We start from the raw sequence: 15,596 nt of genomic DNA, 5'->3' as shown, positions 1-15,596 counted from the left end.
TGCGTGTAGACCCACTCACAGGTTTGTATATGTTTATATGTGAAATTACCATTTTCAGGCAACTCCTGTGCCTGCTTCATATAAGAAATACCACAAGTATTATTTATAAGGTGCGACATGACATTATGACTTTATAAAAATACTAATCTAATGCTAGATAATATACAATTTGTTAACAGTTTCTCAATGGTTTTTAATTCAGTGTTTGTTTAAAGGCTGTATTGTGCAGTCCTTACTCATGCCGAGCAACACCTTATCGTATAATTCCAGCATTATCGGAAGGGCTGTGTGAGGCTCACTAAAGCACTGAGAATTACACTGCACCCAACAGCCTGGCGCTGCCATGTCTTCACATCTAACAGCTCCTCCTGCCAGAAGGGTTACCAGCCGCTGGAAGTCTGACAGTACTCAATATTAGGTTATTGACACAAGGGCTCTATCAAAACAAGCCGGACTTCTAAGAAGTTCCTGTGCTGCCAAACCCAAGCATGAAGAAATCCTGTCAGTCTCCTCAGATTACTTCTCAGACCCCCCAAAAACCCAAAACCCCTCCGCATTTGCAAGTTGGTTTCCAGTTTCTTTTGGATTTTGATTGTACCAGGTTCGCTGAAATCACATTTTCAAGTTGCTTTCTGACCACTAGGCCAGCAACTTCTTTTTCTTCTCGATTTTAATAGGAAGGCTGAGTTACATCATCACCAGACTCCAGGAGCTCTGAATTTAAAAATGATTCTAATGACTCAAGGCTCAATAAAATCAGGACAGTTGGCAACTTTGCTAGAAAATATGAAAAGTTGCTTTGTTGGTTCTTGCAAGAAAACTCCACATGTTTCCCCTCCATCAGATACATTGCTTCTCCTCCAAAATATATCAAATATTCAAGAACCTATAAAAAAATAAAAATGTTCCACTGACATGGTCTTAAAGAGAAGACATTCTTTAAGCGAGATGCATTTCAAAGGAAGGGTTACTATTTTTCATTCCTTGTACGGGACCCTAGTGTTATTTGTTTAAAGGCAGTCACCTTTATCAGTTTTCTAATGGCATTTGAGATTTCACATCCATAAAGTTGAACCTGGACCGTTCGTACCGTCATTCAACAAGGACAGCGATTCACGGCTACTTTTCAGACAAGCTAAATTGATCAGACAAGTCAGTCAATGTCATTGAGCACTATTTGTCACTTCATAAGCAGCTACAATCTGCTGTTCTATAAATGCAGAAGGACCGTCGAATAAATCACATCAACCAGTGGGAGTAGATAGTATCCCTTCATCCATAATTGGTGCGGTCCTCTCCTGTCACATTCGTTCATTCCCTGCGATTCCGGCTCGGATTGACACTGACAAAGAAAGAGCAGCCGCTGTCAAAGGCACTGGAGTCTGTCTGCTACTCGGCTCTCCCTGCTAATAGATATCTATCATAATATTGCATTAACATCACAAAAAATCAGACTTATAACTCCACTATCTGGGTATATCGATGACATATGTGGGGGTCTCTCCTAGGTTACGGGGAAAGCTGATTGATGCAAAAGGAAAGCTTCTGATTAAAACCACTTACCAAATCCATCAGCGGTAGGAATATTTACTGCTGTGCGTGCTGCTGCTAATTTCATGGGCAAAAACCCCCAAAAACAGAAGAAAAAAGAAAAAAAAGAGGGGAATGCAATGACTTGTTGTAAATAGCTCTTCTGGAAATTTGTTAATTGTTATTCTTTGCTGCTACAGGGATACTTTATTGACTTTATTCCTATGAAGTGATTGTTTGGTTATATAGTTACTAAAATAATTAAGGAAGTGGAACACTTTGAAAAAATATTAATGACTGTTTAACACAGAAAAAAGCACCCCCCCAGCTCTTATTTGGTACCAGGTTTGGCAAAAAAAGTGTTTCCTGAGTGAACAAATGAAATTAGCATTGAGTATTTATTGCAAAGTTGTGCCAGGCTACAAACTTTTTTCCTGAAGAAATGCTGGACAGTTTCTACCAGGAATATGTTAGATTAATCAGGTTGCTTGGCCCTGGAGAGAAATCACAGTGGAATACCCAAACTGCTGTGTAGTCACATGTAAATCTCTCTGACAACCTGGAGGCACGGATCATTTGTTCAGTGTTGAGTTCCAACAACATGCTCGTGGAGGAAAATACCTTGTTTGCTTATAAAAAGATTGTGGCTGTATATTAATTGCTGAGAACAGGAGCACTGGGATCTTGGGTCTCCAGGATGAAGATCTGGATCCTTTGTTTTTGGGGAGAAAAAGTCTTAAGTCAGTTTGTTTATGTGTAAACAAAGCTTCCCGTTGCCCGTCCTGTGGGAAAGTAGTGAAATGTTTGCTTTTTAAAGGTGCTCTGTATAAATGTCATGTTCCTGGCTGGAGTCTTTGCTGGGCCCAAAGGCAAAGCGTAATATCAAACAATTTTTACAGTTTTTAGTCTGGGATGTCTTTTGACCCGAGTGCACAGATGATGAGCAATTTTCCTTTCTGTGTTGGCTCCTTCACCTCCTGGTGCATAAGAAGTTGTCCTGAAAGCATGCCAGAAACCTAATAGGTTAGCAGTAGAAATGATTTTATCTATGAAAGACTTAATTTTGTTAATATTCATATAAATCCCGCTATAAATACAGCCAGTGGTCAAAAGAAAGTGCAAAGCAGGAGATCATAAAAGTATTCCTCGCTAAATACAAGACTTTGACATGTTTTTAAATGAATGTAATAGAAACGTTAGACCTAAAACTAAAATGTGGGAAAAATCAGCGTGCAGTGGGGAACTGAACGGCGTCCAGAGGAGGCAGCTTACATAGAGGCGCATTCATTGTCAACATCTGATACTGAAAAGGTCAATAGTTAATTAAATAATCCATCACCTTAGGATAGAGAGCAGTCCTCACTTCTGACAATCAATGACAGAAATATTAAAAGGTCAGAAAATGAGTTACTATGTATTGTGTTTTCTTACTGTGCATTATAAAGATGTGACTTGGTGTGAGCAGCACAGGCATGAAGACAGGTGGGAAGAAATATTAGTTGTTGCCCAAATATTTTCTTAAATGCTCTTTTACCAGCCTTCTGCATGCATGGGATTCTGAAATGGGTCTTGGAGATGTAGTAAACTTTTAGAATGCCAATTTAAGACTGCATCAGAGAATTTATAACACCCTTTGTTTAACAGTTAGGGTGTTTTGGGGAGGATCTTTCTCGTGTTGCTTGAGGTTATACTTGAATAAACGGAGGGAGTGTCCCGATATTCCGGTTTTGTTTAGATAGGGGTAGAGTTGCTTTAGGAGCTCGAGAGGCAGTTTTCTCTGCCTGTGTTTTGTAGGCTCGATGAGAATGTGTTTAGCGGAGTAAATGGAGCTCACCCGCTGGCTCCAGTGTCTGTCCCTGCATGCAGGCTGCTGCTTGCGCTGTACTGCCAATGTGCAGCATGCACCTGGTTCCAGGTTTATTCTGATAAATAATTGCATTACTTAATGTAGGGTCGTGCTTGGGACACTGAGTGTTTATGTGTACTTGAAGTTAAATACGATAATGGTGTGGCCACAAACAGTTTTTGCTTTGCTGCCTGTTATAGGCTCTCCTTTTGCAGAAATGTTTCCCTCCCTGGTTGCAGGGCTATTCCTGTGCTGGGTTTGTCACACGATGAACATCAGCGACTCGGTGCTCTTTTCCATTCCTTTCTCAAGACAGTTGATTATTTTTTTTTTTTTTTTTTCTGAATGGCAATTGTGCTTTACATCTGGGGGGAAACCACTGGCTCCTGGTTCTGTGCCCACTGCAGCTGTAGATGGCTCCTTTGAGCGCTGCCTCCAGCAGCCCCGCTGCCCTTGCTATGTTTGCCCTGCTCCATGCACATGCCTCCGTGTGTGCCTGCAGAGCTGGGAGGGACCCTCCTGCCTAAGGGAAGGGCTATGAACGTTCCATGACAGGGGTCTGCTTCCCTCTTCTCATTACTATACAGCGTGGAGCCGATGCATATTTATTAATACTCTCTCTGTTTATAAATTTTCTATATTTTATTTTCCTGGTATGTAGCTTTTACCCTGAGAGTATGAAAGTCACAGTGCTGAATTCTGGCAAGTGTTATATGATTATTTTATCTCTCACTATAAAGCGTTTTGAAAGACTTTCTCTGAGAGGCAATATAAAAATAAATTGAATTGAACTATGGCTTCACCTTCCCACTTTTTTAGTGCAGAAACCTTTAGAGCAAAAACTGCAATATAACGACAAAGGAGGAGATTAAGACTGTGTCATGAAAGAGGTGACGCTGGATGACAGGTCCGACCCTGTGTGAGCAGTTTGGGTTTGCAATCGGCTGTGTATTAATTAGATTTTAAGCATGTTCACAACTGGGAGAAAGCCTGTTTGTATTTTTAGTGGGAAGGTTAAAGCTGTGAGAAAGGTATTAGATATTATCTGCTGTGGTGTATTTATATATACAAAGGTCTACCTGATGGTTGTGCAAACATCTGTTCTGTTCTTACCCAACACTGCACGGTTCATTAAAACTTACCCTGTTGGCCTCTGAAAGGCCAGTTCTGGAAGCACATAATCTTACTTACAGAGTCCACAATGGCAATAATTTGTCTTTTAAAGAAAATAGTCTTAGCTTAGGGTAATGAGTTTTTTGGTGGGTGTCCACCTCCCCCACCCCCCAAAATATGATTTTATGTTTTACAATGCAGGCTCAATAAATTACATTACTAAATGACTCCTGGTTCATGAGAAGTGCTGTATTTTGACAATATCAGCCAACCTTTCCATTTGTTTAAGCAGGAAAGTGGGGAGCCAAAATAAAGCTGTTACAGAAGAAATCTCAAGAACGTTTATGAAACTCTGCTCTAGCTTCATTTATTAGGAGTTGAAGCATAGTCTTAATTTGTCATGCAGAATTCCAGGGGAGTGAGTAATTTCTAGAGCTTCTCTAAATGCCAGGACTTAATATTTTTCTGTAGCAATTTGTTTGTAAACACGGAGTAAATTGTATAGGTTGCAATGTGACAAAAAGGTTTCTAGGATTTGTCATCTTCTGCTAGCAGCTGTTGAGTTTATTTTATAGCATCTCATGGGGTTTTTCAGATAAACGCATTGTTGATGGCAAGCAAAAGCACCCTGATGTTCTCTGATGGTGGGCACACACAAAGTTTAGCTGCAGTAAGCTGTTTGTAAGCATTGGGGATTTGGGATTTGATCTCCAGTGGATCAGCTCCCCTGGGTTGCTGCAGTTCCCACCAGGGTGTCCATGTGTCATCTTCAGAGGAACCCACACTGAACAGGAGGCAAACTCTAGGCAAGATGTTAATCTCCCTTCTGGTAAGGATGCTTCCAGCGTAATTTTTCTGATGTGAAGAAAGGAAGCACGGCTTCCCAAGGAGGATTTTTAAGAGAATGGAGTTCATTAATTTTACTTGCCAAGTTCGTTAGCGTTGCAGGAACCCAGGATATTTGTTCCCACTCTCCCACCCCTCTTTCTTATCTTGTGACATACTGTAGTAGTGGGATTTGGTCTTTTATGTAGTGGTCTGAGGCTATGTTTATGTTAGAGAGCAGTGGAGTAGTAGGGATGGAGCTGAGGAGGAGAGCAGCTGGTGCTGAGAACCTCAAATCTACCCTGTTTATGTTTTAGGGTTAGCCTTGGACTGAGGCCAGTATGGTCCCATGGACTTGGCCCCCTGTTAGCGATCAGATTGCCCTGGTGTGCACCTGCATTTTAGTGTCCTTCAAAAGGCACCCAGTGTGTGGTTTCCAGAAAGCTCTTCACAGCGGCTCCTGGTGTGGTGAGTAGAAGGGACTGGAAGGTATCTTTCAGAAGTTCATTCTGGACTGAAGCAAATACGCTTGCAGAAACACACACCTGAATGTTAAACAGTGTTTTGTGCCACAGCATGATGAATCATGTTTTATGAACTCTTCAAAATTTATCGTTTCTAGCACGTTTGCTGAAGATCTCTCCCACGCTTCCATGCCCTAATTCACTCTCTACGTAGTAGGCAGGTGAACATTTCCGTGAGTGCCACCAGTGCTGTCACTGCATCCCTAGGCTCAACGCTGAGCACACCAGCAATCCCGGAAAGCAAAGTCAATGCACAGGGGCCGTGTTTGAGGCATGTATTGCCTTGGGCGGGACGTGAACCTGCCTCCCCTAGACCTGTGCGCTCTCATATGCTTTCAGAGATTTTGTCATGGCTTTGACTAACATGGCAGCAGCTACTTGCCTGAACCAGTACATCAGTTCTCATGGTCTTCTGCTCCCCAGATCAATTACACCATGTCAGACAAACACAGCAGAAGTCATCGTCTAAGGGGAAAACCCACTCATTTCTCACTGCATTCCCAACCACTTCAGAACCTCTGCCAGCACATGTTAACTCCGATAACATTTTAAGATACTTCTTTAATGAAATAGAGGCCTTGCAAGCAAGGCCACATTATCTGAAGTTCTCCCATCCCTCATTTAAATCCAACATAATTAGTACAACTACAGACTGTTATACATGCTGAAGTATAATGGCTGCTATTATAGCAGCTTGCAGGAGCAGAGATATATGATATTGAATGATATGTCAAGGAAAAATAAACATGTTTCATTTCTTCATTAGATAATGTTTATTTATAGCACAATATATATCTACCTCCACTGTACCATTAAAGTTTTGACTGCTTTTTAACTATAAAATTTGATATTGTTGTGGCAGCTGCACTACTCAAATGATTGCTATAGTACAGCTGTTATCAAAGAGTAAGATTTATAGCTACACTACATGGTGTAAAGATATGTGCATATTTACTTTGTGTTTTACTACTTGTGTCCTATATTTTAATGACACAAGGTGAGATGAAATAGTGAAATAATAAACTCTTTTGCTGCTGCAAAAGCAAATAGCACAATTTGTTTAAAGTTTGGTGTTTAACTTTCTATTGTGCCAACAATAAAAGGCATTCTTTGCTCTGCTCTTTTGCTTTACTTCAATATAGTTTACAAGTTAGTAGTAATCTTAGAAGGTTTTTTTGTTTTGTTTTGTTCTGTTTTTACTTTTCAGAGAGGTGCTCTGGAACTGAGGTGAGAACCACAAGCTTGATGAAACATGCCAAGCTGTGTTATAATTCAGGTAAAGATCAGTATTTTAACCCTTGGTTAGATTGTTAGAGCACAATGAGGGACAACTTCCCACATGGTTGCTTTTCTGGGAGAATTATTAGATAAGCGTGTGAAAAGGACACCAATATCCACTTTCATGAGGCTGCTGTTCCACATGGCCAGATTGCAACAGCTGCCTGAGCCCTACACCAGGTATGAGAAGGATGCTCGGAAGATCTCTGGGTAAAGGGAAGGGATGACAACGTCTGTCGAGATCAATGGCCAGATCCTGACCACCAGTGCAAACTCATTTATAGCCACTGCTGGGCTCTCTTGCTGAAACTTTGAGCTGACTCATGGGGCTGGTCCTCACAGGATGAAAGGTTTATAACCATAGCACAAAGCATTTGCAGGGAGGTACCTTTGGTTGCTGTTTCAATTTAGTTGATGACTAATGTCTTTTTATATATCCTTCTATGGTAAACTAACTGGATCTCACTCAACAAGGACTCTCTATCCAAAGGGCCTGCAAGCAGAATTAGGTTATTTCACAAAAGCTGAGGAATTTCAGCAGAAATAAAGTGACTTGGATTGAAGGAAACGTATAGTCCTTTGTATAAGATGAGAATTTTAAACTCAAGCGTTCTCTGAAACTTCACAACCAGAAGGAAACAAAAGGCAAAATTGCACTACAGAGGAATGGTGGGTGATAGACTTCACATTCTTAATTACTTTCTGTGGTGTGCTTCGGCTACCTTTTCTTGGTCCACGCTGAGTCCAGCCATGTCCATGGCAAATTCAACCATGTTGAACTAGTTGTGAGTGGGGGAAGAAGGGGCACCAGCTGCCTCTTAAAATAACCCAGTAAAGTAATATTCCTTGATGTTGGTTTACTTTCACTTGAGTCAAATCACACGTTGTGTTTCCTACCAAACCGTTCTCTGTGTTACATCTATTGCATTTATTTTTTTGTTGCACTTCTTTTGTTTGAAGCAGTAAAACATTAACTACTGTAACTTATCTGCTCTCCTTTGAGCATACTTCTGCCTGTTGCCTTGAATTTTTCCTATGCCTATACCATGTACACATGCCTCTCCATTGTATTTTTTAAATATTTGAATGAAATTACGAGAGTGTTTGAGATATACGCAGCTGAAATGGAAGAGGTCTGTGGTGCTTTGCTCTATGCAAAGACGTGACTCCATTGAGCTGCTGCTGAGCGCTGGGCAACCTGATGTTAACAGGCTTTTGCTGAAGATCGAGTCTGCACATCATGGGACAGGAACGTAAGGACTCTGCCAGGTTTTAATGCATCGTACCGGCTATTTTGACTTGGTAAGCAAAGTAACTCATCATGTTATGGTACATTCTGTTTTGTTAGCTTGATGTACCGTTTTCTGCCTCTGAGTACACACACACACACTTTGAAAGCTATGTAAAAATCTTGTGAAAATAGGCTTTCTCATGAGGTCTCCTTTCCTTCCTGGATTTTCTCATGTCATAAATCCAAGAATAGCCTTTTGTCTTGATATTTTGGTATTTCTTTTTTTTCTGGCACAGAACAAAAGGCTAGGACAAATTAAAAATAATAATAATAAAAAATAGACCTTAACTTCACATCTTGTAAAAGATTTGGCTCGAGGTTTTGCTTCAGATTTGAGAAAAGCTTCAGGTTTCCTATTATTTTACCCAGTCATCCTTACCATGAACTTATTTTGCCTTAGGGTGATGGCTTGTAGAATTTACTTAAGCATTACTTCTTATCAAAACTTTGTCCAACAACTTGGTCATCACTGGAGTCCCTAAGCACAGAGAGTACAGGAAACTTAGAGGCTCAGTTAATAGGCAAATTACTGCTAATTAGGCAAACAAGCTACCAGTAAAGTAGCTCTGGCAAGCGAGTTGATGTTAGATAAAATAAATGTGATAATTAATATACTGGAAATTTGGATGGGTCATCAGGATAGAAAATACATTGGTTTAGCTATGCTTGATCAATAGCTGCTGTCTTTGTGCATTTTGGTTGAAGCTTTACCAATTCACCCACCTCTGGCACCAGGCAAACACAGCACTTATGTGAAAAATAGACTGCCCAGGCTGGACAGATGTGCTAGACAGGACCTGTCCTACCAGGTTCAACACATTGCTACAGAGGTAGGTCTGTCCCAGCATAGGGCACCCCTCCACAGGTATGGAAACCAGTACTTTAGATGAGTTTACATTAAAAGAGCTAAGTGTTGATTTTCAGTGCTTCCACTACTTTTTTTTTTTGTCCCGTTCTACCCTGCCAGGTATTACTGAAGATCAGATTTTTGCAATTACAGAGTAACCGCATCCTAATCCTGAGGTTTCCTGCTAATCAGAAACAATTTTTCTGTTATCATTTGTTCTACTTTAATTCATTTTGTCTTAACTCCTTACATACATTTAACAGAAGATAGATGCCTAGAAATTTTCACCTTTGTTTGTATGGGGAGCTTTTGCATTGACCAGACATTAGCAGGAACTTTAATATTATAACGTTACAGAAATATTCTTTGAGCGTATTAAACGCATGTCTATTTGAGGTTCAGGAAACAGAAATGAAAACCAGTAGCTCTACTATAAAGACTTCTGCATCATCTGTTGAGTCCATTTTCCTTATTTCAAAAAGACAGAAAAAAAGAACAGTAAAAAAGATAGAAAATAAGTAGCAGAAATAACACTGAAATAACACACCCACTAAAATAATGAAGCTATAAACACAAGGAAAATTTGTGGTAAGGCTACAAAAATACTTTACCTCAGTTCCCTTGGGGCTAGTCTTTACAAGACACATGGCCCTTTCCACTTTACGAGAAGAATCCAAGACGTTAAGCTGTATTTCCAAGGCTGGGCAATACTTTAAGAAAATATTGTAAGACAGCTATGTCTGGTCTAACCCAGGTCCCTGAGCCTATGTTCAAAAGAGCTTTATAAGCAAATGCTGGAGCATATGCTTGACTTGAAGTATATCTATCGTCCAACCACTGATGTACACTGGCCCAGTAGCTGATGTATTATAGAGCTGATCCCTTAATGAGAGACCATCCCAGACCAGTCAATTGAAAACTCAAGTGTTGGGCATCTCAGCTGTGTGACTGTCTTTTGAGACCAAACAGAACCAAAATGCATAAAGAAATAATTTGTTTATCTTTTCTCAGGCACGGTGTCAGTGTTTTGTGCTTTGCAAATATGTTGCTACTCTGACTGAGATCTCCATCTTTCCCTCAACTATCTCTTAGCTTCTCAATATTTTCCAAGGAATAAAAGAAGCCCACCTCTTGCTCCCACATTCTGGTGAGGTGATGCAGTAATATTCATAGAATTATGGCTGACTCTGGTTTGTATCTGCTGAAGCTGTAGTGATAAAGGCTTAATGGGCGGACAAAGATAGCTCTGTCTTAATAATATTTATGCTGTTGTTGTCTTCTAGGTCTTAGAAATCCTTTCCAGAGTCAGACAAAATTAGTATTTCTTGCGACTGAAGTCAATGAAACTATTTGTGTGAGCAAATACTGCTGATTATGAACGGCAGTTGTATATTTTAGTGATTATGGCCATATTTTGACCATAAGTACTCCGACATCTCAGCAAGTGCCAGATTTTCAGCAGGGTTGGAAACTCAGTGCCTTTGATTCTAAATCTTGTGGCCAGGTTTTTTTACTGAGACGAACACCCAAAATGCACTCAGTGCACTAAGCTCCGTGCCGAAAAGGGAAGGCAGGCCGCGGGGAAATCCGGCTCTGTGCACTTGGCAGCCTCACAGCTGATGGAACGACCGGCTGACGGTGTTATTCCTCCACAGACTTCCACCAGCAGTGCAAGGGGTAGAGATGGTCTGCAGTACACCCAAGCCACACGCAGTTTTGTCTTTCAGGACAGCAAAGTAATGACCGCGTATGTGGGTGGCATAAAAAGAAATTCAGAATGTTTTTAAGGCAGTATCTCTTTCCCCCTGTGCCACATCAGACAGGACTGTAGTGTTAGCTGATAAAGTGAATCTCATCATCCCTTTGAACAAAAAGCTTCTGTGGCAGGCTCGTCGCAGATGCATAATGCTAGATTTTTGTTTGAAACCACAAAGAGGGGGCTGGACACAGCTGTAGAGGTGATATGGCACTGATTTCACAAGGCCTCAGTCTCCCTCTCGGTGTGACAGGGACTATGTTGTACCAACAATGTCACGGTCCTCCTCATCCTCTCTCCCATGTCCTCCTTCCCCCTCAAAATGTTTTGCCTTTTTACGACCAAATGGCAGGGATGAATCTTTTTAACTAATTTTGACTATGGCAGTCGTTCTCCTTAGAGATTCAAAATGGAAGTTGTTTTGCCTTTTTAATCACCTTCTAATGACAGTGAGCAAAGCCATTACTAAGTTGAATTGAAATGATTTTCCTTCATTATGTTATGGTTGCATAAGAGAGGAGAAAAGCTTTCAAATTGTGTCTGTGGACTCTTACATTAGTGATAATATTGAATACACAGTATTATGAAAAAACATTTATAACCTCTTAAATTTTCTCTTACTATATCTGGCATTTGCTGCCTATATGCTGGTGTCCATATGTGCGTGCTATAGATCAGCGTGCCTGTGTTGTATGGAAGGAGGAAAAGGGCTGACCAACTAAATCCATCAGAAATGAATATGATTCCATACCAGTCTGCTTCAGTGCATTTCTTGGTGTCCAGAAACACTCTCCTTTCCCTCAGGGCCTCAAAGCCTGCTGTATGTTTTCCAGAGCTCCATTCCCACCCTGAAAGAGGAGTGGAAATGCCTAGAAATTTGCCTTTTCAAGGCTGGTTTGTGAAATATTTTTGGTTTTGCCTTCAATTGTCTGGAAATCTTCTCTTCATCCTGTTTTTTGGTTATTTCTTTTGTTGGGTTCCCCCTCACCTTTTTTTTTTTTTTTCTTTCCTTCCTTCCATAGGTTAAGTAGGATGGGAGGAGGTCTGCCTCAGAGACAGGCAAGTGTCCTTTCCACCCAGCAGCAGGTAAGATGATCCGTTGCTTGACAATGCAGAGGGTTATCCAGTATCACGCGGGTCAAGGGGCCAAGCATCCAACTTGTAAAGTTTCTCATCTCTTCTTTCACACTGGAGGGGGAGGGAGCTGGAGTCCATTGCCACTTCCACACTGTAGGACTTTTACCAGAGATTTAAAAGATGTAGCTTCTGTACCTCTACAACAAAGCCCAATGAAACTGCTAAATCCTATCTCAGAGATGTCTCCTAAAAAAAAAAAAAAAAAAAAATAAAAAAATTCAGTAGGTGCTGGAAGCAAGTGTCAGTTGTCAATATCTGTTTCTTAGTTATGTGCAAATACTTCATTTCTGCTCATACAAAATTCCTAACAGTTTTTTAGGTGAGTCAGCATGCTAATGCCTTAAATTATCATTAAAAAAAAAAAAAGGAATTATTTATTTTCCCACAGTAATTAACATTTATGAATAAGCACATAATTTTCTAAATATCTCGTGTGTTTTCTTATTTCAAATGTGCTGGTAGTCAGTGTGATGGAATTTAAACTCCTGGTTCTGCCAGGACATTTACATGTTCTTGGTCATGTGAGTTGTAGAGAGCATGTGAGCTGGAATTTGAAGTAAGGATAGCTTAATACATCACAGGATACACCTTTACAGAGGTATTAATTCACTGCAGGTTTACTCCACATGGAATCTTTGTATTTTTATGACATGTACTGTTGGTTGTAATGCCATACTGGGTATCATGTATAACATCAAAGAGCTAAGTAAGTATAAAGGTATGCTGTATTTCTTTAGTTCACGTCAGCAAAATCCTTTTCAACCTTGGATACCTCCTACTGAAAACCTTTAGCTCTTACTGCATTTTTGTTTGCAGCATTCCTGTCCAAAAATAATATCTGTAACAGGAAAATAGAATGACGAGGCTTTTTTTTTTTTTATTATTATTGTGGTTTTAACTTATTTAACTCTTAGGTGTCCTTGGAAAGTGGAAAAAAAGTCTACCAAATAAAGCTAAGTTCTGAAGGTATCATCAGCTTGCTTTAAACCCTGTCATGAAATTGTTTTTCTTTAAATCAGACTGCTTCCCAAAGGCACCATGAAATTTTCCCCCACTGACATAACGTCCCACAGCAGATTTGCTGAAGTCTTCAGAGATTACTCCTGTGCCAGGACTTCAGGCTCTGCTGAGCACATCGACAAAGGTTTTTGTGGACAGGTCCAAGCAAGACAGATAAAAGACAGGTGTGACATGGAAGCCCTGTAGATGTTTTCACATCTGAAAAGTACATGAACCCGGGGTAATGGGTCCTCCTGAGAAGGAGGGCTTGGTCTCTTGAGCTTAGTGGCATCCTATGTAGCTGCGCAACTTCTAAGCAGTTTGAAATATGAGTAGCCTGAGTGTCTGTCTCCTTTAGAAAAGCTGCTTAAATAAAGGATTTTGCATGTGGAAGCTCTGTTGAGCTGAGGTGTTCATTTATGGGACAGGTGGGGCTGGGCCTGGGTCAGACCTGTGTATTCTCTGTTCCCTTTGGAGATGATCCTGTAATTCCCTTACCAGAAGAATGATCGGGCTGCCCTCCCCAGAAGAAGACAAAGGGAATGATTGTCCAACCTTTGCATGTACTGATGGGTAGTTACCATTAGATGGAAAAACGTGTTAGGAACTGGAAGGGTTTGACAAAATAGTTTAAAATAGTGGTTGCATATGAAACCAGCTGCTGCAGATATTAGCTTTTGCAGTAATTTAATTATAATAATCTTTACATTCTCTATAGTCTTGCTTTTAGCAAGGCAAATTACTTTTATAAATTTATTTTTGTACAGTACATCTGAGAAGTGCCTGTCTCTGAGGTGGACAGATGCTAATCAGTACACAAAGTACTGCGTCACATGTTTCAGCTCGGGACTCGGAAATGTCATAGGACCCACAGTATCCTTGAACAGACAGGACCTCAGCTTCAGATGTGTCACTCAAAAGACAGGTTGTATATGACACATAGGTTGCTTTATACCACTGTATAATTTGGTGCGCTTATGCAAAGAAGTGTATGTGGGATCGATGGCATATGGTATATTAAGAAAGAATAACACCAGATTTTTTAAAAAATGTATTCACCCATTAAATGGTGTAAATTAAAGTAAGCTGTCAAAATGACAGCACAATAATGCCATCTTTGCAATATCACATACTGCAGCATAGTTAAATCATATCACTTTTGTGGAAGAATTACAGATGAGATCCAAGAAAAAATTGCTTTCGAAATGCAATTCTTTGTTAGTTAAGAATCATCACTGCTAGCCAGGATCCCCTATAAACACATAAAGCACAGAGTAACCATAATAAATCATGATAATTTATATCACAGCTAATTCTGGGGAAGTAGCATCAGGGGTTATACTTCACATACACTTCATATTACTCAAACTGTAATTATTTTCATTAAAATATAAAATTGCTTACAGACGATTTACTTGAAACACACAGCATTGCACATTTAACCATGTACACAACAGGGCCACAAGAGTTCAAAACAAATAAAGTCAAGTGTTAAATAACAGCACTCATACTTTTTAATTGCATATCTTTGTAGACACAATCAATGTACTTTTAATATTCCTTTTTTAGTGAAACGTTGGACTAGCTTTTTCAATCATCATCATGTTGATTAAAAGTCAATGTCAAAATAAACTTGAGAAAATACTGTTAGGTGCTTGTAAATACAGCCTCTCTAATGGTTTCTCTGTGTCAAGAGGGCAAATTTTATTTCAGGAGAAAAAAAGGAAATGCTTCAAGTTTGTGAGAAGGCGAGCAGTGGAAGGCTGAAGAGTTTGAATGATTTCAAGTGTAATAATTTATAATGCCACTTGCTCTCTAGTGCCTTTCTTTGACAATCTCAGTGAGTTCTACAAATGGTAATTAATTACGGTCTCTAACACCTCTGCAAGGCATGTATGGTGCAGTATGAGGTGCGGAGCAGAGCAACCCTAGGAACTCCTAAAATATACAGGGGCTGCAGGAGAGCTTCCCTCTGCCACCATTAGTCTTGAACAGCCTGTGATAATATGTAGAATCAGTGCCTAATATTTACATATTAGGTTTGATTTATTGCTGGTTATCTGATTTCACTTTTTATATGATCATCATAGCAGCAGAGATGCTAATCTGAGAGCAGTGCTTTACTGAGTTGCACCTACTCTACCCCACAGACGTGCTGTGCAGCTGACAGTGGGGGTTTGCCTGCCTTTATATATACTTTTTTAAAAAAAACAGGTCAATGAAATCCACTTACCAGAGCTGGAGTTGCACTATTTGTCTCTTCTTTTGCCTTTTAAACCTTTATTCCTTGAAACAAATCCACGAAAACTCTCTCTCTGCATCCTTTCTAATAGGGGGGAATTTGGATGGAAGTGTGGTAAGGCAGAACACAGAGCTCTGTGGCTGTGCTGGAAAAGGAAAGGTAAGTTTAATCAGCACACCTGTTGCTCACTTGGTGAAAGTACTCTTTC

The 15,596-nt window shown here is 40.1% G+C and overlaps 1 protein-coding gene and 1 long non-coding RNA gene across 2 annotated transcripts in view; both read left to right on the top strand.

Moving 5' to 3' along the window:
- The window catches only part of LOC121092753, a 65,842-nt gene extending 56,862 nt beyond the window's left edge, over positions 1 to 8,980 (top strand). Inside the window, exons 13-15 of the long non-coding RNA XR_005829372.1 lie at positions 5,632 to 5,782; positions 7,046 to 7,114; positions 8,328 to 8,980. This is a non-coding gene — a long non-coding RNA (uncharacterized LOC121092753). The remainder of the gene's footprint in view (positions 1 to 5,631; positions 5,783 to 7,045; positions 7,115 to 8,327) is intronic.
- A 1,451-nt stretch (positions 8,981 to 10,431) lies between these two features.
- The window catches only part of LOC121092583, a 67,106-nt gene continuing 61,941 nt past the window's right edge, over positions 10,432 to 15,596 (top strand). Inside the window, exons 1-4 of the mRNA XM_040603818.1 lie at positions 10,432 to 10,444; positions 12,042 to 12,096; positions 13,914 to 14,071; positions 15,480 to 15,547. Of these exons, the coding sequence (XP_040459752.1) occupies positions 10,432 to 10,444; positions 12,042 to 12,096; positions 13,914 to 14,071; positions 15,480 to 15,547 (294 nt within the window). The remainder of the gene's footprint in view (positions 10,445 to 12,041; positions 12,097 to 13,913; positions 14,072 to 15,479; positions 15,548 to 15,596) is intronic.

The sequence above is a fragment of the Falco naumanni genome, chromosome 8, assembly GCF_017639655.2.
Source record: "Falco naumanni isolate bFalNau1 chromosome 8, bFalNau1.pat, whole genome shotgun sequence".
NCBI lineage: Eukaryota > Metazoa > Chordata > Aves > Falconiformes > Falconidae > Falco > Falco naumanni.
Note: the sequence above shows the minus strand (reverse complement) of the source record. Positions and strands in the feature narration are given on the sequence as shown.